General features: G+C 36.0%; 2 protein-coding genes across 3 annotated transcripts; one reads left to right on the top strand and one right to left on the bottom strand.

Annotated features, from left to right (window-relative positions):
- Window positions 1-4623: 4623 nt before the first annotated feature.
- Window positions 4624-14343, bottom strand: LOC106884139 (uncharacterized). Of its 2 annotated transcripts, none has more exons than XM_052977704.2 (2): window positions 13180-14343; window positions 4624-7933 (listed from the first exon to the last, which is right to left on the bottom strand). In XM_052977704.2, exon 2 carries the CDS (start codon window positions 7345-7347, stop codon window positions 5866-5868), a length of 1482 nt encoding a protein of 493 aa, XP_052833664.1. In that variant the 5' UTR covers window positions 7348-7933; window positions 13180-14343; the 3' UTR covers window positions 4624-5865. The 2 variants fall into 2 exon arrangements, with proteins under 2 accessions (XP_052833664.1, XP_014790855.2); XM_014935369.3 differs by lacking the exon at window positions 13180-14343 and adding an exon at window positions 12665-13140.
- A 1486-nt stretch (window positions 14344-15829) lies between these two features.
- Window positions 15830-20659, top strand: LOC106884140 (uncharacterized). Its single transcript, XM_089344377.1, has 2 exons — window positions 15830-16267; window positions 18118-20659. The coding sequence occupies exon 2, from the start codon at window positions 18452-18454 to the stop codon at window positions 19289-19291; it is 840 nt and encodes a 279-aa protein (XP_089200503.1). The 5' UTR covers window positions 15830-16267; window positions 18118-18451; the 3' UTR covers window positions 19292-20659.
- The last annotated feature ends 1364 nt before the right edge of the window (window positions 20660-22023 follow it).

The raw sequence follows: 22023 nt of genomic DNA, 5'->3' as shown, positions 1-22023 counted from the left end.
TATTTTCCTCAGTTATCCGATAGATGGTTCTACTGACTGATATCTTTGTATCAGATGTTCTCATCGTTTTATAAAGCTGTTTCAACATTATTAGTCGTAAATATATCGTGGTACTCCGTCACTTACGACGTCGAGGGTTCCTGTTGATCCGATCAACGGAACAGCCTGCTCGTGAAATTAACGTGTAAGTGGCTGAGCACTCCACAGACACGTGTACCCTTAACGCTGAGGTCAACTTTGCCTTTCATCCTTTCGGGGTTGATAAATTAAGTACCAGTTACATACTGTAGTCGATCAAATCGGCTTGCCCCTGTCCCAAAATTTCAGACTTTGTGCCTATAATAGAATGGATTATTATTATTATTATCAAAAAGGCAGTGAGTTGGTAGAATCATTAACATGCCAGGCAAAACGCTCAGGAGTATTTAATCTGTCCTTATGTTCTGAGTTCAAATTCCGCCTAGGTCAACTTTACCTTTCATCATTTTGGAGCTCGATTTTACTTTTTTTTTTTTTACCTTTAATCATAAAGAATACATATTTTTATATTTGTTACACTAAGTGACTTTTATAAAATACTAGCAGTATAACCCGACGTTGTCCGGGTGTGATTTATTACGCCATCTACGTTATCGTAGGTGAAAATCAACTAAAAAAGAAAGCCTTACAATGAAAAAACCCTTATGATGTAAATATGTTCATAATTCAAAAGACGAAATTAATAGGGAAAGTCTGAAGGCTGTTTTGTGTAACATTATTAAGTGTACGTAAATTTCATCCGTCTAATTGGCTATACAAATGCTTGTGCAAAACAACTTTTTGCGCTGCCTTGATTATACATAGCAAGGTAATTCCTTTTCGCAGGAGCAGCTAGGACGGCAATTCGTGATGAAGCAATTGCTGGCGATCTGTTGCTACACAGTTCTGCCAGAATTCTATCAGATTGGGCAGTAGATGATGATGCACCGTTTTGCATTATGTTCAAAGTAACTTCTGGAACGTGGTGAATTGCTGCAGTCTGTTGCTGTCTTTTTAAACCGGTTTCTTTCTTTCGCCAGCAACCTCTCTTCTTTGGAGGCATAATCTATGTACATATTAAACAGAACAACAAAAGTTATAACAGATGGGAGGGTCGGTAGTTTTCACATTTCGGTGATTTTTCAGATTAACACCCGCACGATTACGTAACCCTAAAACCGTAACCGTAAGACTAACCCTCATCGTAACCCTAACACCCTAGTGAAAATCGTGCGGGTGTTAATCTGAATAATAATAATAATGACCTCTGCAGATCAAACTCCCAACCCAACTAAGTCTTAAGTGTATATATATATGGGCAACACACACACACATACACACTAAATAAAAAAATGTTAGTAAGTACAGAACTTCAGCATTATATATTAAGATGGGCAACATACACACACACTAAAAAAAAAATGACAGGTATTTGTATGTATGTGTGTATTAATGTGTATTCTGTGTCTATATATGGTAGTAATTAAATGCGTTTTAAGAAAGATATTTAAAAAATTCAGTTTGTAAGGAATAAATGTTTGACTGTCGATCGTATTTGGAAGAGAATGACAGATATTTGTATGTATGAGTGTGTGAGTTCAAATTCCGCAGAAGTTGACTTTGCATTTCATCCTTTCGGGGTGTAAAAAATAAGTACCAGTTTAACACAGGGGTCAATATAATCGACTATTCTCCACCTGCCCGAAGCCGCCGTTGTGGGGAAAATTTAAAATAATAATAATAATAAATAAATAAATAGTAATAATAATGACCTCTGCCGATGAAACTCCCAACCGACAACTAAGTCTTAAGTGTGTATATATATGGGCAACACACACACACTAAATAAAAAAGATGTTAGTAAGTAAAAGTGTTTTAAAAAAGATTGTTAAATTTTCAGATTAACACCCGTACGATTTTCACTACAGTGTTAGGGTTACGTAGGTAATGATGCGGGTGTTAATCTGAAGATTTACGAAAAGATTTTCAAAAAAAACTCAGTTTGTAGGGAATAAATGTTTGTTGATCGTATTTGAGAAACATGTCTCGCTGGTAAATGACGGTGTTAGAAATGGAAAGTAAACTTATAATTCCCGCCAATTAGAATGAGGTCATTGGTAACCATAGGTACATATATATGTGTGTATTTACGTATGATTGGCAGTGTGTCTGTTTATTTGACTCTCACTCCCCTTCGTTTCTTTGTCTTTTTTCTTGGATCGTTCGTAAGCGTTCGTAAGAGAAAGTAGCAATTGAAACGATGTGTAAGAGGAATAGAAATAGTTAATTTTAGAGGGGCAAAGTAATTTTGTATGTATCTGTCATTACAGTATCGAAATGTGATTGTTTCAGTTTTGATAATTTTCTTTTTCTCCTTCCTTTCTTTTTGTATTTGTTGTTTGATTTTTCGTAAAGGTTCATCAGAGGAAGTAGGAGTTGAAAGGATTTGTATTAGAAAGAGGCAATTAGATTTTATTAGGGAGAAAATGTTTACTCCTGTAGTTTTACGGATTTTATTCATTATTATGAAATTTTTGGGGTGAAAAAATGACACAGTGACCTAACTTATTGTATTTAGAATATTAATTGCGATTGTTTAATCGAAGAAATTTTGAATTGTGTAAATGTATGAATTTTAAACATACACACACACACACAGAGTAGATTTGCCTTTTATAGTATAGATTACCAGTTTTAATGTCCATTTTATTAAATATTAATAATTCAAAGTGAAGGATTAGGAAAAATAGGAATTTCAAACAGTTTGTTCTCATATTCTGCACATAGTTAAGAACATGTTTGATCGTTTCTCTTAAAGACTCTTCTTATATATATGTCTATATTGGGGTCAAGAACGGGGTTCAGTGGGGCCAAGTGTCAAAAATTCTGTTGAACTGAATTGCAAATTTTTTTAATTTTTTCTGATCAGAATGTGGTAAGTTATATGTGTGTGGGTGTATATGTGTATTAAAGGGTAAAGACCATGAGATTGCACCTAAACAGTTACCCTCCAAGTCACAAGTCTGGGCAAGGTGGTTTATGGTATATGTCTAAATATTCATATATGAAGTACCTTTAATTGTATACAACACTCATCATGGCACTTGTATGAGGGTATAACACGGGTGTATAAGGACATACTCAAAATATGTATTCACATACTTGTTTTTGTTGTTTGTTGGCACTTCCGTCGCTTACGACGTCGAGGGTTCCAGTTGATCCGATCAACGGAACAGCCTGCTTGTGAAATTAACGTGCAAGTGGCTGAGCACTCCACAGACACGTGTACCCTTAACGTAGTTCTCGGGAATATTCAGCGTGACACAGTGTGACAAGGCTGACCCTTTGAATTACAGGCACAACAGAAACAGGAAGTAAGAGTGAGAGAAAGTTGTGGTGGAAAAGTACAGGGTTCGCCACCATCCCCTGCCGGAGCCTCGTGGAGCTTTAGGTGTTTTCGCTCAATAAACACTCACAACGCCTAGTCTGGGAATCGAAACTGCGATCCTATGACCGCGAGTCCGCTGCCCTAACCACTGGGCCATCGCACCTTCACATACACAGCACATGAAATGTACGAGTTGCTAGGTGAAAATGATAATGTACGAATTAAAATAGGGGGGAGAGGTTATAACAGGTGTACAAATGGACGTTGAGAGCACACACCACTTTTGCACCACATATCTAATCTGCTTTGGAAGAAAGGTCATTGGATTTAATAACAGTTATTCTTATCATTTAAATATTTACATACATGTACATTTTAAGCGTTAAATTTATCGTATAAGCAATGTGAGGTGTCTGGCTGCAAAAGGTAGAAATGACTCTTGCTTTTTTTATAAATAACTTAGGGAGTTAAAAAACAGTCAATTTTGGTTAAATTGCTATTATGTGACTTTTTAAATACACCATTTTGAGTGTGGTCATTGCCAGTACCGCCTGACTGGCCTTCGTGCCGGTGGCACGTAAAAGCACCCACTACACTCTCGGAGTGGTTGGCATTAGGAAGGGCATCCAGCTGTAGAAACTCTGCCAAATCAGATTGGAGCCTGGTGTAGCCATCTGGTTTCACCAGTCCTCAGTCAAATCGTCCAACCCATGCTAGCAAGGAAAGTGGACGTTAAGCGACGATGATGATAAAGCTCTAAATTTGTAATATTAAATTATGTGTAAACTTGCAAGCAATTATCCATTTCACTAAAACTGAAAATAAATAGCTTCTTTGGTATTTTAATTTAAACTTTTTTGTTTGAATATAAAGACATAGAAGGGTATTTATTACCATTTTGTTTGTTTTTTTTTATTCTTACTTGAACAGGAATATTTTTACTTTTTTACCTTTTGTCCTGTACTTTTCCAGGTTCATTTACTATTTTTTCCGTTATTTTCCAGGTTCAATACATAATATACTATTACTTTGCATCAGCATTTTTCCTTCTAATCCATTTTTCCAGGTAACACCTCTGTTATTATAATTAATTTCATTTATCTTTATATTTTTCGTTCTAATAATACTAAAAATAAAACAGAAATGTTTTAGCTTAATACAAAGAAATTTTTAAAATTTGCAATGAAAAGGAAAAAACAAAACAAAAACAAACAAACACTGATGAAGAACTTCTGAAATTTATTTTTATCAAAAATTTTCCCAAACATCACCAGCTTCATTTTCCTCAGTTTTTAGCTGATAGCTAGTTACATGTTTGCTCAATATCACAGTTCTCACCAATATAGTGACAGTCAATATTGTATACATTTCTACTGCGTAATATAATTTCAACCTATTTTTGGAGGTATATATACATGTATATAATTGGCATATTTGTAGACAATTCAGTTATAGTGTATAACAATGTCAAAAACAATCCATGTCTCAGAGCATACTTTCAGTCCACAGAACTCCGGGCTATGAACCCAGCTCACTTTCACTGTGGTGGAGGCGCAATGGCCCAGTGGTTAGGGCAGCGGATTCGCGGTCATAGGATCGCGGTTTCGATTCCCAGACCAGGTGTTGTGAGTGTTTATTGAGCGAAAACACTTAAAGCTCCACAAGGCTCCGACAGGGGATGGTGGCAAACCCTGCTGTACTCTTTCACCACAACTTTCTCTCACTCTTACTTCCTGTTTCTGTTGTGCCTGGAATTCAAAGGGTCAGCCTTGTCACACTGTGTCATACTGAATACCCCTGAGAACTACGTAAAGGGTACACATGTCTGTGGAGTGCTCAGCCACTTGCACGTTAATTTCACGAGCAGGCTGTTCCGTTGATCGGATCGACTGGAACCCTCGATGTCGTAAGCGACGGAGTGCCAACAACAATAATTAACTTACTGTTCTGAGAGAAAGACTTATCTCAAATAACACACTGATATGGTTTTTTTTACTTGAATGAATGCGCTTGTGTGCAGTTAAGTTACTTTAACAGGGAATGATTTACCACACATGTCAGTGATGTGGCCTCTCTCCTGTGTGAACGTGTTTGTGTCTAATTAAGTTACTATTGTGAAAGAACGCTTTACCACAAATAACACAGCGGTATGGTTTCTCTCCTGTATGAATACGCTTGTGTGTAATTAAGTTACAACTATAAGAGAATGATTTACCACAGATGTCACAGTGATATGGTTTCTTTCCTGTGTGAACGTATTTATGTATAGTTAAGCTTCCCCTACAACAGAATGACTTACCAAAGATATCACAACAATACACTATTTTTCTTGCATGAATGCCTTTGTGTCTAATCAAGAAATCCTTTCAAGAGAATGTTCTATCACAAATATCACATTGGAATGGCTTTTCTTCTGCATGAATGCATTTGTGTGTAATTAAATTACTATTTTGAGGAAATTACTGATCACAGATATTACACTGGGAGGTTTTCTCTCCTGTATGAACTTGTTTATGTGCAGTTAAGCTCTCCCCATCAGGAAACAACTTACTACAGATGTTACAATGATACAATGTTTGTCTCACATGGCTTATTTTGTGTTTTATCAAGAAAAACTTTCGAGAGAATGCCTTATGACAGATATCACACTGGAATGGGGTCTCCCCTGTGTGAACGAGCTGGTGTGTAATTAAATTACCAGTCTGAGTGAATGACTGACCACAAATGTTACAGCGGTACGGTTTCTCTCCTGTATGAACACGTTTGTGCGCAATTAAGTTACCATTCTGAGGAAACGATTTACCACAGATGTCACAACGATATGATTTTTCTCTTGTGTGAATGCATTTGCGTTTAATCGAGTGATCATTTTCAGAGAATTCTTTATTAGAGATATCACATTGACATGGCTTCCTTCCTGTATGAATTTGTTTGTGATTAGTCAAGGTACTTACTTGAGAGTATGATTTACCACAGATATCACAGCGGTATGGTCTTTCCCCTGTATGAATGCGTTTGTGCTTATTTAAGTCACTACTACCAGTGAATGATCTACCACAGATATCACAACGATATGGCTTTTCTCCTGTATGAATACGTTTGTGATAAGTTAAGTGGTAATTTAGAGCAAATGATTTACCACAGATCTCGCATCGATAGGGCTTCTCTTCTTTATGATTGCGTATGTGTACCGTTAAACTGATTCTATGAGGGAATGATTTACCACAGATATCGCAACGATACGGCTTTTCTCCTGTGTGAATACGCATGTGTGTAATTAAATTACTATTCCGAGAGAATGATTTACCACAGATGTCACACCGATGTGGTCTTTCACCTGCATGAATGCGTTTATGTACAGTTAAGCTGCCCCTGTCAAGGAATGATTTATCACAAATATTACAATTATATGGTGTCTCTCTTGTGTGAATGCTTTTGTGTTTAATCAAGTAATCATTTCGAGTGAATGCTTTATTACAAACATCACAACGGTATGGCTTCTCCCCTGTGTGAATGCGCTTGTGTATAATCACACTACTATTTTGACTGAATGATTTACTGCAGATATCACACTTATATGGCTTCTCTCCTGTGTGAACATGCTTGTGTGTAATTAAGCTAGTATTGTAAGAGAATGATTTACCACAGATATCACACCTATATGGCTTCTCACCTGTATGAGTATATTTGTGTGCAACTAAGCTACCATTGTGAGAGAAGGATTTACCACAGATATCACACTGATATGGCGTCTCACCTGTGTGAATGCGTTTGTGTATAATCAAGTTACCACTCTGCATGAATGATTGACTACAGATATCACACTGGTAGCGTTTTTCTCCTGTATGAATACATTTGTGAATACTGAGGCTGTGTTTTAGAGAGAAGGACTTTTCACAGATATCGCAATTAAACAATGACTTTCCTATTCCTTTCAGCATGTCTTCAAGAGAAATCACTCCAAGTTTCTCACATGAATCATTTCTCCATTATTTTTCTTTATGCAGACATTTTTCTTTACAAATATTTCTGCCTTTTGGTTTCCATCAACTGTAAACATAAATATTTCAAGGTTCTATAGATACTTTTTTTAATTTGTCCAAGTTTATCCCTTATACAGCAGGAAAGGGTTGCGTGCACGTATGTACCAAACTGGTAAAAACAAAATACATCTCTTTTCTTAAGGGTAATTTTTATACTTATTTCCACTTTAAATAAGTACAAAAACTATAATAACTGTTCATTTTTCCTTTGATGCTGTCCATAACAATGCAAAACCTCTTGGAATAGTAATTGACGATATCTGTTGTTAAACAGAACATAAAATCATATTGGACATATTTCAGACAATGAAGATGAGAAATGTTGCCATTAATCTCAGTTCCAAAGAAATATTTCACAGTGATTCTAACAGATTTACCAAAACATAATTATGTATGATCTGGGTAATGTCTCCTTTTAGTCTTCATAAATATTGATGATCAATCTGGTGGAAACAGTTCTTTCATACCAATGTTCTTCAATATTCTGAAAGTACAGAAAAACAACAGAAGATGCTGAAAATGTAAAGATGTCAATGTCATGACAATTTTACAAACTTTGCAGAGAATGTAACATTTTTGGAGCGGGGAACAATGGAACTTGCTGCACATAAAGCTATAAATAACAGCATATAAGATATTTGGCTGGAAAACCCTTTCAGATAGAAGAAACTTGAAGGTTCCCTGTAGAATGCCTGCCATATTTACAGGAGATGTGGGTTTGTGTCACATAGGCAGCCTTCAATTTTTTCAATTTTAAAGGATTTTTGGCACATAAAATACACCATTTTGAGCGTGGCCGTTGCCAGTTCCACCTGACTGGCCTTCGTGCGGGTGACACGTAAAAGCACCCACTACACTCTCTGAGTGGTTGGCGTTAGGAAGGGCATCCAGCTGTAGAAACTCTGTCAGAGCAGATTGGAGCCTGGTGCAGCCATCTGGTTCACCAGTCCTCAGTCAAATCGTCCAACCCATGCTAGCATGGAAAGTGGGCGTTAAACGACGATGATGATGATGATGATACTGATAATTATAGCTTCATGTGTTCCAAGATCTACTGTTCCAAAAACAAAAAAGAATTACACAGGCATAGCTAGACAAATTTTTAATATTTTAAATCTTAAAATTTTCATTTTCTCAGAATTTTTTGTTAATCATAGTTTTAAATTACAGACAATTTGAATATACTGGTTTGTTTCTGTTTATAATTTCAAAACAATTTTCAGACGAAAATGTGTGCGATTTAAGTTAGATTTAGATGATATCAGCACATCTTACGACCACCAGGTACCTTGATTTTTTTGTCACTCTGACATGTATCGAAGGTTTTCAATATTTTTCTCCCCCAAAAGATACTTAATGGAATGGTGATGTGCCCAAGGGTTGTCCATTGCCGGAATTTAAGCGGGAAAAAAAACTTTTTGTAATTTAAATTCTTACACCCCACGTCACCAAGCGAGTGTGTGTAAAAAAAAAACATGGCGGACATCAGTGATAGGTTGTGCACACAACTTTTGACAGCAATTTTTTTTCACAGTATCCTTGGAAATGATGGGGAGCATTGGAAATATGGGGTACAAAAAGGGGTCTCAATATAAAGATCTTCACCCAAGAACAAAAAATAATAATAAACCAGCCTGGTGGATGTTAACAAGCATGTAGAAAACGAATATGAAAAAAACATGCATGCTGACGACCATGGGGGAGGGAGGGTGAACTTTCGGAAAATTCACAAGGTCCGATTTTTCCATCTTAACTTCTGGTAAAACGGATATACATTGATTTTTTTTTTTTTTTTTCACAGAATCCGATGTTTTTGGTTATGGAGAATCTGATTCTGAAAAAAAAATTTCAAAAAATCGCATTTTCGAAATTTCAATTGCCCCACCACCCTCACTGCATTTTTCACTTTCTCCAGAAATATTTTTTTTGGCGAAATCCTGGTGTCTAAAACTGAAAATGAACGGCTGTTTTGTCCATTTCTGTATGCGTTATAGTAAAAGGATGACGGCAGCACCCGGTTACTAAAATGAAAAAACAAAAAAGTCTAATAGTTGTAAAAAAAAAATGCATGGAAAACGAATGTGAAAACTAAAAGGGCCATATTTCGGATTGAGTTGTTGTCGCAGTTTTGTGAGATTTGGCTGTTATTTCTAGCATGTGGATAGCCTGCTTGAAGGCCTGAGGGTATATCGAAACGCCAGTGTTATAATGGTGGCAGCTGATGAAGGATATGTTCTCTATGTGGCCTGCTTGTTTTTTGTACCTTGTTTATCATTTAGTCTATGTTTTTTTGCAACGTCATGTACCCAGATATGTATCTATATGTACATGTAGATGAAGGTATGTACACACATGTACATATATATATGCATATACTCATTTATTGTTTATATATATATATATTTTTTTTTTTTTTTTGAAAAATTGAAATTTCGTATTTTTGTATGTATTTCGCAAAAAAAAAAAAAAAAATTCCGGAAAAAGTGAAGGGGAGAGGAGTAGTTGAAATTTTGAAAATGCGATTTTTGAAATTTTCTTTTTTTTCAGAATCGAATCCGGATCTTTTTTAAAACGGGGGCCACATTTTTCATTAACGAAACACTTTGAAACTTGGAACACTGGTAGAATGTGTCATATAAAACATCTTTTTCTCTTAGTCTTCTTAAAAAAAAAAAGAAATCCATAAATTATTCCATGTTAAAGTTGTCGTATTTCTGTAATTTCAACCAATCACTGACGTCCATTCAGCCGATATACATTAAGTGCCGACTACATCAACAAACGATTCTGAAACAATTAACCCTAACCCTAGGGTTAGGGTTAGGGTTAAAGCAAATTTAAAATGAAAAAAGCAAATAAAACGAAGGTATGGAGATTAAATACGCTTTACATCGCTTAATCAGCCAAAGGAGTAAATATAAACAACTGAATACTTGTCAGTGATTGGTTGAAATTATCGAAATAAGACAATTTTTTACATGAAATAAATTCGAATACAAAAATATTTTTCTGTTCTATAACACAAAATAGATAAGTATACGAAGTTTGAAAGTCTTTCCGTACCAAAAACACTACGTAAAACATTAATGAAAAATGTGGCCCCCGTTTTAAAAAAGATCCTCGAATCCTCCATAACCAAAAACGTGGGATTCCGTGAAAAAAAAATTCAATATATATCCATTTTACCGGAAGTTATGACGGAAAAATCCGATCTTGTGAATTTTCCGAAAGTCCTCTCCCCCACCCCACCCCCACCCCGGGTCGTCAGCGCACATTTTTTTTTTTTTTTTCATATTCGTTTCCTCTATGCTTGTTAACACCCACCAGGCTGGTTCATTAATTTTTTTTTTTTGTTCCCGGGTGAAGATCTTTATATTGACCAAGAATTTTATAAAAAAATGTTTCTTTTTCAACTCCCACAGATTTTGGTCAATTTGGTAAGCACTACACTCGATAATTTTTTTTTCTACCCCCACCTCTTTCTGACTGATCTTGGTCAATTCTGTGGGCACTACACACTTAAAAACGATAGAAGAAACATTTTATTCCCCTCACCACCACCTCCAGATTTTGGGGGCACTACGCATTTACAAAAACTGAGAAACGTTTTCGTTAAAAAAAAAAAAAGGGGGGAAAAATTTTCAGCACCATAGTCATGAATTTATTTCCTAACAATACATATGGTATTTGTTTTCTTAAATCTTTTTCCCATTACTCAAATGTGTCTGAGGAGAAAATATTAAAAGGAATGGTGATAGTAAAGAAATTCATAAATCATTTTTTTTTTTTTTTGCTTTTGTGTAAAGGAAAAAAGTTTTAAAAAATCATTTTTTTAGATTCATTTATTTTTCGTTTGATATATAATGGTGAGAGAAACAAATTCATAAACAGGAGGTTGAATATAGTTTCACTATGGAAAGGGTTAAGGGCGATTTAGCTATTGTTTTTAAGCACATCTCACGACCATCCGATACCTTCCTCGTTTCTTTATTTAATATTTCCTCCAGAACAGACATTGTTAATTGAGTAATGGAGAAAAGTTTTGGATCCTTTTGGTTTGACGGGCAACATTTTTCATTAATGTTTTATGTAGTGTTTTTGGTACCGAAACACTTTCAAACTTCGTATACTTGTATATTTTGTATTATAGAAAAGATAATAATTTTTGTATTCGAAGTTATTTCATGTAAAAAGTTGTCGTGTTTCGGTAAAACACTACATGAAACATTAATGAAAAATGTTGCCCGTCAAACCAAAAAGATCCAAAGTTTTAGATATAAAAAAAAATACCATGTCAAGAAATAAATTCATAAATATGGCATTGAATAATTCTTTTTTTTTTTTTTTAACGAAAATGTTGCTTCTATAGTTTGTAAGTACGTAAGGCCCATAAAATCGACTAAGATTGGTCCGTGTAGGAGGGGGAATGTTCGTGCGTAGAGCTGACAAAATCGACCAAAAATGGTCCAGAGTGAGAGGAGGGTGGGTAAAGTAAAAACAATTTTCGAAAACGTTTCTCCCATCGTTTTTAAGTGTGTAATGCGATTAAAATCGGTCCGAAGGAAGGAAAGGTAGAAAAAAAAGGTAATTTTTCTGATTAACACCTGCACGATCTTCACTAGGGTGTTAGGGTCGGGGTTAGGGGTTAGGATTTTAGGGTTAGGGTTTTAAGGTTAGGGTTTTAGGGTTTGGGAATTCCGTCCCTAACCGTAACCCTAACACTAACCCTGACCCTAAAACCTTAACCCCCTAGTGAAGATCGTGCGGGTGTTAATCTGAAAAATTACCCCAAAAAATTACCGTGCGTTGTGCCCACAAAATCGACCAAAATCAGTTGAAGGGGGCTGGGGTTAACACTGGGAAGGATGAAGATTTTGAAAACCCCCAAAACACGTTTTCAAAATGTTTATTTTCTCCATCTCCACTCCTCTGGCAAGAAAAAAAAATGAAAGTGGGTGCGGTCCATGTCCTTTACCTCCGCCACGTTGTTTAGAAAACAAATTTACAGAGCAAAATTTCTGAGTAAAAAGCAATATATTTAATAATTCCAAAGTGTTTATAATAACATTTTATATTTAATAATCCTTTCTACTGGAGGCACAAGGCCTCAAATTTGTGGGGCGAGGGCTCGTCGATTACATCGACCCCAGTGTTTCACTGGTAGTTAATTTATTGACCTCGAAAGAATGAAAGCAAAGTTTTTAATAATACTTACACGTCGACGTGGTTAGGGCGTGAAATGACCTCCGAGGACCACGAGTTCTCAACAACTATTATACATATACAATTGACACTAATTATATATATATATAATATATATCTATGACACTTATTTTAGTTATAATATTTATATAGATTTAACTCAAACTGTTTGAAACAATTGCCTACGTTTCATAATACAAGTTGTCGGTCAGTAGAGTCATCTAGCGGATAATTGAGGGTTAAAAAATGTCATATACAAGGGGGAACAACATCACGAGTGTTGTAGCTTGTTTCATTAGGTTACGTTGAACTTGCGCAAGTAATAGAAGCACCTAATGTTGAATTGATATTATATTTCGTCCTCTCTTTTTCTGCTTCTTTATTTTTCCTTTTCTTTCTTCACTTACGTTTGTGTTTTCTTCGGTTTTAGATTCGTATTTCAATGTAGTTTTATATCATAAATGTATCATATACATATGTGTTATATATGTAATTATTAAATTAATTACGTTCTCAATAAATAATTACCCCGACATCTTTAAAAACCCTTCACGCTTGGCACTGGAAGTGTATCGAATTTCTGGACTTTTACGCCTTTCTGAAAAAGGCCTAAAAGAAACTGAAAAGTAAAGAAATAAATCGTATTCATAGATTTAAAATGGGTAAAAGGAAAGAAAGAGACAGACTCTGTCTTCTCAATACAGTGTCCTGTATATTGCACAAGTATTGTCGGATATCAGTCATACAGAAGAAAAGCCATATAACTATGGTATCTGTGATAAATCATTCTCTGTAGGATGTCAGTTAACTCAACACAAATGTATTCATACAAGAGAAAAACCATATCACTGTGAGGTTTGTGATAAATCATTTTCTCAAAATCATCATTTAAATGTACACAAACGTATTCATACAGGAGAGAAGATATATAACTGTGATATCTGTGGTAAATCATTCTCTCAAACCCATAACCTAACCAAGCACATTCATACCTGATAGAAACCACATGATTGTAACATCTGTGGTAAACCGTTCACTCAAAATGATCACTTAACTACACACATGTGCATTCATACAGGAGAGACGCCATATCATTGTGATATTTGTAGTCAATCCTTCTCTCATACGGGCAACTTATCTAGACATAGACTCATTCATACAGGAAAGAAGTCATATCAGGGTAATATCTGCGTTAAATCATTTTCTCAGAAAGTTTGCCTCATCACACATTCATACAGGATAAGCCATATGACTGTGATATCCGTGGTAAATTATTCTCTGAAACATACACATGTATATATACATACTGAAGAGTATCTGTATCAATAACTATCTGTAACATCCTCTGCTTTACCATATAATTGTCGAAGACCCCCTTCGGTCACGAATGACCATAGGATTGCACCTAGAAAGGTACCCTCCGAGGTACAAGTCTGAGCAAGGTTGTTTATGGAAGGCCAGCAGTCGCCCATGCGTACCAGCCTCCCCTCTCCACGCCACCAGTGTTAGCCAAGGGAAAGGCAAAGGCTGATACAGCTTGGCACCAGTGACGTTGCAACTCATTTCTACAGCTGAGTGAACTGGAGCAACGCGAAATAAAGTGTCTTGCTCAAGAACACAACACGCAGCCCAGTCCAGGATTCGAACTTACAACCTCATGGTCGTAAGTTCGACGCTCTAACCACCGAGCCATGTGCCTTCAGTCATATAATAGTACCAACTAATTAATTCATGTCACATATGAGAACTTATTTGCTAAACTGGTAACCTATCAACTCTATCCATTACTCATTTATAAAGGTATATTATAATGATTAGACTGTCTTCTCATTGCTATGATGTAATCCATACTTGACTAATTACTAAGCATCTACAAGTTCTAAATTTCAAGTTCAGAAAGTTTGGGTCAGGGAACAAGTTGAAATTCATTGACAACAGTGTTTAGCTGGTACTTATTTTATCAACCCCAAAAGGACAAAAGGTAGAGTGAACCACTGTGGCATTTGAAGTAAGAACGTAAAGTCCTAATGAAATTTTGCTAAGTATTTGGCCTGGCATGCTAACAAATGGGGAAGTATCACACTGCTTGGAAAAAGGTGAGGGTTCCTCTTGGAACACACACACACACATTGTCATAGGTGTAGCTATGTGAGTTAGTTTCAAAACCACATGGTTCTTGGATCAGTTCCACTGTGTGGCACCTTGGGCAACAGAAAGAAAGCCTGTTCTGATTATATATACATATACATGCATAACTTACTAGTTAGTAACTTCAGAATTAGAGCTAGAAAGACCCGGAGAAATAAACCAGTCTGGAAGCTCAAAGACCCAGCAAACAGATAAAAATTTAGAGATTTGCTAATGGAAGCTTCTGACAAAAGAGCGGAAGAGTTTGGGACATTTAGCTTAGAGGACAACTGGAGGTTTTTGATGGACAATCTACTGGGGATGAAATCTGTGGTTGGTGCAAAGTACCAAAGGTAACATAGTGTAAGTTTTTTAAAATGACAGCAGTACTTCTTCATATACAGAACATTTTGGCTGTTCTCATTACGTTAGTGCCTGCCATATGAGCACTAACAATTTGACCTCTTTGAAAGTCTGACAGATTTGTCATTTTAATGAATTTTAATTACCTTTTTCTGATAATATCTGAAAAGAAAGAGCAATTTTAACAAAAACATATTAAGCAACACTAATAATAAATAAAAAAACATAAAAATAAACAAGCTTTTGACGATTTTATAAATATTTCAAAATTATGATGCTATGATGCTAGGTGTTTCCATTATTTTGTCCAACCCCTGTATATGTGATGTGTTAGTATGTAATGTATGTATGTATGTATAAGACCACCGATTTTTCTTTCCAACCCACCCACCCATATTAAATTCCGATATAATCTTAATCTACACACTCTGAAAGGTATTTATAGAAAATTTCATTAAAATATTACTATTTTTCTGAACGTTCTGAGTAAAGAAAGCCAACTCATGTGAATTTTCTGAAACTTCTCACTCTGCTTTCGGAGATTTAAAAAAAAATTTATTTGCACTACATCTAACCAGAATCTACCTACATCATCTGAAACATATTTGTAGTAAATTTCATTAAAAAAATATCCATTTCTTTGGAAGCTACGAGGGGTGATAATGCGGAGCATGGATGAATGTGTGTTTGTGTAAGTCTACGATAGTCCCACAGCTCTGCTTGACAACGGATATTGCTTTGTTTACGTTCCCGTAGTTTAGCGCTTCGGCAAAAAAGAAACCTACAGAATTAGTAAAATCTAAGGTGTTGGGACCGATCTATTCGACTAAAACTCTTCAAAGCGGTGCTCTAGCATGGTCGCAGTTCGATGACTGAAACGAGTAAAAGCCAAAAAAAAAAAAAAATTTAATGTAAAAGATACAGCAATTATCATTTGAATTTTTTGTATTATTTATTGTTTTTTTTAATAATTTTTTTTTACAAGGACTTTCTTCTGTGGCCCTTTTTTTTGTTATTAGCGAGCGGAAGTCACATGATATGCATCACTTCCGTGTCCGGCGTAACGGAAGGAGATTTAAAGTGATAGAAGACAATTCATTGTCGGCTTCTTTTGTCTCACGAACAGGTAAGACATATATATATATATATATATATATATATATATATATATATATATATATATATATATATATATATATATATATATATATAATCTTTTACTTGTTTCAGTCAGTAGACTACGACCATTCTACCGCATAAAACACACGCACATATATAATGTAATACACTATTTTCTATATTATAACACACACAAGTACATAAATATATAAATATATATAAACATTTACCTGAACAATTGAAATCCAAGTCATATTTATGTGTATGTGTGTGTGTGTATATATATATATATATATATAATAATGATATTAGGGATAAAATCCAAAATTACAGGTAAAAACTCAATTAAAACCAATTTATTAAATTAAGTTTCACAGTATAAAATATATTAATATATAGCATTAAGGAAAAGAACCAAAGTCTATGAACTCATCGATGAAAATCCAGTGTATATATATATATATATATTTGAATATCTTGACGCAGACACATGAATAATAGCATGTAAACATTTAGATGAAAAAATCTAAGGAGCTTCTTTTTAAGATCGTAGTAATGTTTATTCGAATATGCAGTTATATTTTAGCTCGTATGTACCTTTTGTTCATTAATCTAATGGTAGTTTCTCGAGTCTCAGACTGTTACTCTTTTACTTGTTTCAGTCATTTGACTGCGGCCATGCTGGAGCACCGCCTTTAGTCGAGCAAATCGACCCCAGGACTTATTCTTTGTAAGCCCAGTAACTTATTCTATCGGTCTCTTTTGCCGAACCGCTAAGTTACGGGGACGTAAACACACCAGCATCGGTTGTCAAGCGATGTTGTGGGGACAAACACACACACACATATATATATATATACACACACATATATATATACATACACACACACACACACACATATATATATATATATATATATATATATATATATATATATATATATACGACGGGCTTCTTTCAGTTTCTGTCTACCAAATCCACTCATAAGGCTTTGGTCGGCCCGTGGCTATAGTAGAAGACACTTGCCCTATATATATATATATATATATATATGAAAACCATAATTGTCGCTAAATGTGACCAGGGTGTTAGAACACCTAAATTACTAGAAATAAGAGCTAAAAAACTCTAATGTTGTAGTTAAAGGACATAATCATATACATATGTATTGACGGTACATATGTATACAATTATATGATTTAACTACAACATTAGACCGTTTTAGCTCTTATTTCTAGCAATGTAGGTGTTCCAACACCCTTAACCACATTTAGTAACAATTATAGTTTTCCTTTTTGGTAACATATTGCCAAATACTTTTTAAGTATCCATGACACCCTTAGTCACTTTTGATGTCAATTATAGTTTTCCTTTTTGGTACCACATTTCGCATAGCTGTCTGTATTAATTTCACGTAAATAGCACCAGCGTGATCGTTACCAACGTCGCCTTCCTGGCACTTGTGCCAGTGACACGTGAAAAGACATTCAAGCGAGATCATTGCCAGTGCCGCTGGACTGGCTCATGTGCAGGTGGCACGTAAAATACACCATTTTGAGCGTGGCCATTGCCAGTACCTCCTGACTGGCCTTCGTGCCGGTGGCACGTAAAAGCATCCACTACACTCTCAGAGTGGTTGGCATTAGGAAGGGCATCCAACTGTAGAAACTGTCAAATCACATTGGAGCCTGGTGTAGCCATCTGGTTCACCAGTCCTCAGTCAAATCGTCCAACCCATGCCAGCATGGAAAGCGGACGTTAAACGATGATGATGATGATATATATATATATATATATATATATATATATATGCACTGTATGTGACATCTGACGCTGTTGTTTCTCTCTTATTTCAGAATATCATATGACATCGGTATTGGAGAATTATTTTACATTGATATTTACCATCTTTTAAAGACTAACAGGAAATACAATACAGAAGAAAGAATAAATCTATGGTTAATTACAGTGAAATAATATCTTCTGAAGTAAGAGTTATAGGAACATTTGTCTACTTCGTTATCTGGAACAGTTGATTTTTGCACTCTAATAGAACTTGGATGACAGCAGAGCTTAACACCATCAGATACCAACTGTGATCACAGCCAATGGAAACATAGCAGTTCAAAACATAACATATAAACAAAAAGAAGAGAAGCATCTGCATATTTTAAAGCAAGAAGAAAAATTATGGAAAATGAATTATGTGAGAACCAGATTAAATGTAAGACTCAATCTGAAAGCATTGGTATAAAGAAAGAGGATGGAAAAACGTCACATCAGTATGATATCTGTGGTAAATCATTCTCTGAAGAAGGCTACCCGACAAATTACAAATATATTCATACGGGAGAGAAGCCATATCATTGTGTTATCTGTGGTAAAACTTTTTTTGGAAGTAGTGGCTTAACTATCCACATGCAGGTTCATACAGGAGAGAAACCATATCACTGTGATATCTGTGGTAAATCATTCTCTCAAAATGCTCACTTGACTAAACACAAACATATTCACACGAGAGAGAAGTCATATAACTGCGGCATCTGTGCTAAATCTTTCTCTGGAAGTAGTGACTTGACTAAACACATACGCATTCATACAGGAGAGAAGCCATATTGCTGTACTGTCTGTGGCGAATCATTCTCTCAAAGTAGTAACTTAGCTCGACACTACTATACTCATACAGGAGAGAAGGCATATCACTGTGATATCTGTAATAAGTCATTCTCTCGAAATACTGACTTAGCTACACATAAACGTATTCATACAGGATTGAAGCCATATCGATGTGATATCTGCGACAAATCATTCTCTCTGAATCATCACTTAACTACTCACAAATATATTCACACAGGAGAGAAACCACATACATGTGATATCTGTGGTAAATCGTTTTCTATATCAAGTAACTTAACTAAACACAAACGTATTCATACAGGAGAGAAACCATATCAGTGTGATCTCTGTAGTAAATCATTCTCTCAGAAAAGTCACTTAACCAGACATATATGTATTCATGCAACAGTGTAGTTTCACTGTTTATTCACTTACTCTTTTACTTGTTTCAGTCATTTGACTGCGGCCATGCTGGAGCACCGCCTTTAGTCGAGAAAATCGATCCTGGGACTTATTCTTTGGAAGCCTAGTACTTATTCTATCGGTCTCTTTTGCCGAACCGCTAAGTTACGGGGACGTAAACACACCACCATCGGTTGTCAAGTGATGCTGGGGGGGGGGGGGGGGGGGACAAACATATACACGCACATACATATATATATACATATATACGACAGGCTTCTTTCAGTTTCCGTCTACCAAATCCACTCACAAGGGCTTTGGCCGGCCCGAGGCTATAGTAGAAGACACTTGCCCAAGGTGCCACGCAGTGGGAATGAACCCGGAACCATGTGGTGGGTAAGCAAGCTACTTACCACACAGCCACTCCTGCACCTATATTGAAAAATATACAAAAGCAAGCATACTAGTTAATTCTCATCTTTTTTCCTCTTTGGTATAATAACTAATGTTATCCTCTTTGTTATTTAATGCTCACTTTTCCATATTTGCATAGGGAAGATGGAGTTTATTCGAAGCAGATTTTTCTATGGCTGGATACCCTTCCTGTTGCCAACCCTCACCCATTTCCAAAGCAAAGTAATATTTGCCCATGACCAGACATGTCTTCACAAGATATTGGAAATGAACAACACTGCTTGTATGACAGTGACACTCCTTTACAACTATCACTTGATGTTGGAACAATGAGACACAAACAAATACACATGAACACACACACACACATTATGGGCTTCTTTCAGTTTCCATCTCCCAAATCTACTCAAGGCTTTGGTCAGCCCAGGGCTATTGTATAAAACACTTGTCCAAGGTGCCTTTCAGTGGGATTGAACCTAGAGCCATGCCTGATGAATATTGATGCTTTCCCTTGAGTTAATCTTATAACTTTTAACAAGCATCAAATGTTCTCCACATTTGTACATTCCTACATCGGGGTATGCCTGATAGTTCAGATTTATTTTCTGGAGACTCATAATTCCCAGATCAAGGGTTCGGTTCCCATCTAGGTTGTGAGTTGTGTTCTTGAGTAAAACACTTAATTTCAAGTTGCTTTAGTGTTGCATCCATCGTATGTTGGTGATTCCCTACTAATCCTAGCAGATGACCATTCAGGCGACAACCCTCCAACCCATGGGTCTGTTTGGGTGGTCATTGCTGGTGAGGATTTTTCAAGGCTGGAGTGTAAATCCTACCTTAACCTCTTTCAGTTACCTTTTACAACATGCAGAGGAAATGATAGGTCTATTCTTTGATATCCTGGTCCCCAAACAGCACAATGATTTATACAAATAACCCTTTCTACTAATAAATTTATTAATCCAATTTACATCGTATATTTTTTTATTGATTACAGTAAGTTTTTTTCAGAAATTGCATAAAAAATCAGATTAAGTTCTTAGGCAGCTCTGCTGATTTCAGTAAGTTGCTAGGGAAGCATCAGATGTGGTGTGCAAGAGAGACGTTTGTGCTGGTATAGTCATCTCCTATGGGTGGATGAGGAGAGATGTGTGAAGAAGTGCCTTCCAAAACAGTGGAAGGAATCCGGGGTAGAGGGAGACGCAGGAAGACATGGGATGAGGTGGTGAAGCATGACCTTCGAACATTGGGCCTCACAGAGGCAATGATAAAAGACCAAGACCTCTGGAGATATGCTGTGACCGAGAAGACCCGGCAAATAAAGGGAGTTCACAGCTGTAACCTACACCAGTGTTGCATAACCAGCCCACTCAAAAGTGTCTTGGATCGTAGGGCAACATGCTGTGCTTGAGGAGACCTATTGAGTCAAGTACATCAAAACCAAAATCAAATGGAAATTGTAGTTGTGATCCCCATGCCGGTGGCACGTAAAAAGCACCATCCAAACGTGGCTGTTGCAACCCGCAATCTGTCTCATGGACTTTGAAAGAGCTCTCCATAATTCATCTGTTTCTGTATTTCTGCATTTAGAAGTGGTTGGGTATGTTTTTCATCTCGGACAGTCTATTTGGCAGAAGCTGGACAAGAGTAGGACGTACAACACGGGTGAAAGTTTTCAGCTTAAAATTAAGTGTTTTTGCACTTTAGCATTTTCACCAATTGTAGATGTCAGTGGATTTGAAGATTTGTCTGATGAAAGCATCCCTTCTGAGTTTATCACTTATTTTGAGAATTCATACATTGGGACTGTAGTGGGGACGTGTCTTCGTTCACAAAAGAAACCCCACAGTTTCCTATTCAACTCTAGAATATACTCAGCCACATTTTAAGTGACTTGCCAGGAGCAACTAATTCGGTAGAAAGGTTCCACAATGCTTTGCAGCCATTGATAACATCCACACATCCAAATTTGTGGAAACTTTGCGATGCCCTTAAGACTGAAGAAGGCTTAAACCAGATGAAAATTACACACATTCGACGTGGGGACTCGACAACAAGAAAAAGAAGTCCTATCAAATGATTGATGCATGACTAAAGAAGCTAGTTGAGAATTACCAATCTGAAAATGCTCTGTAATTTTTAAGAAATATTGCACGCAATTTGCCATAAGAGTTTTCAAAAATATATAAAACTTTTTTTTCATAACTTTATTTTTATCTTAATGAGTGAATAAAATGTGATCTAAAATATATTCATATTACCTATAGTGAAATTTACCAAAGTGGAATTTACCTAGAACCCAACCTACCCTCTTCTCATACTTTATCTAT

Source organism: Octopus bimaculoides, chromosome 28, assembly GCF_046866305.1.
Source record: "Octopus bimaculoides isolate indiv1 chromosome 28, ASM4686630v1, whole genome shotgun sequence".
NCBI lineage: Eukaryota > Metazoa > Mollusca > Cephalopoda > Octopoda > Octopodidae > Octopus > Octopus bimaculoides.
This window is presented reverse-complemented; position numbering and strand designations above follow the sequence as displayed.

Coding starts and splice junctions, on each gene's coding strand:
- LOC106884140 (XM_089344377.1), top strand. CDS start 18,452: ATGGAAAATGAATTATGTGAGAACCAGATTAAATGTAAGACTCAATCT.
- LOC106884139 (XM_052977704.2), bottom strand. CDS start 7,347: ATGCTGAAAGGAATAGGAAAGTCATTGTTTAATTGCGATATCTGTGAA.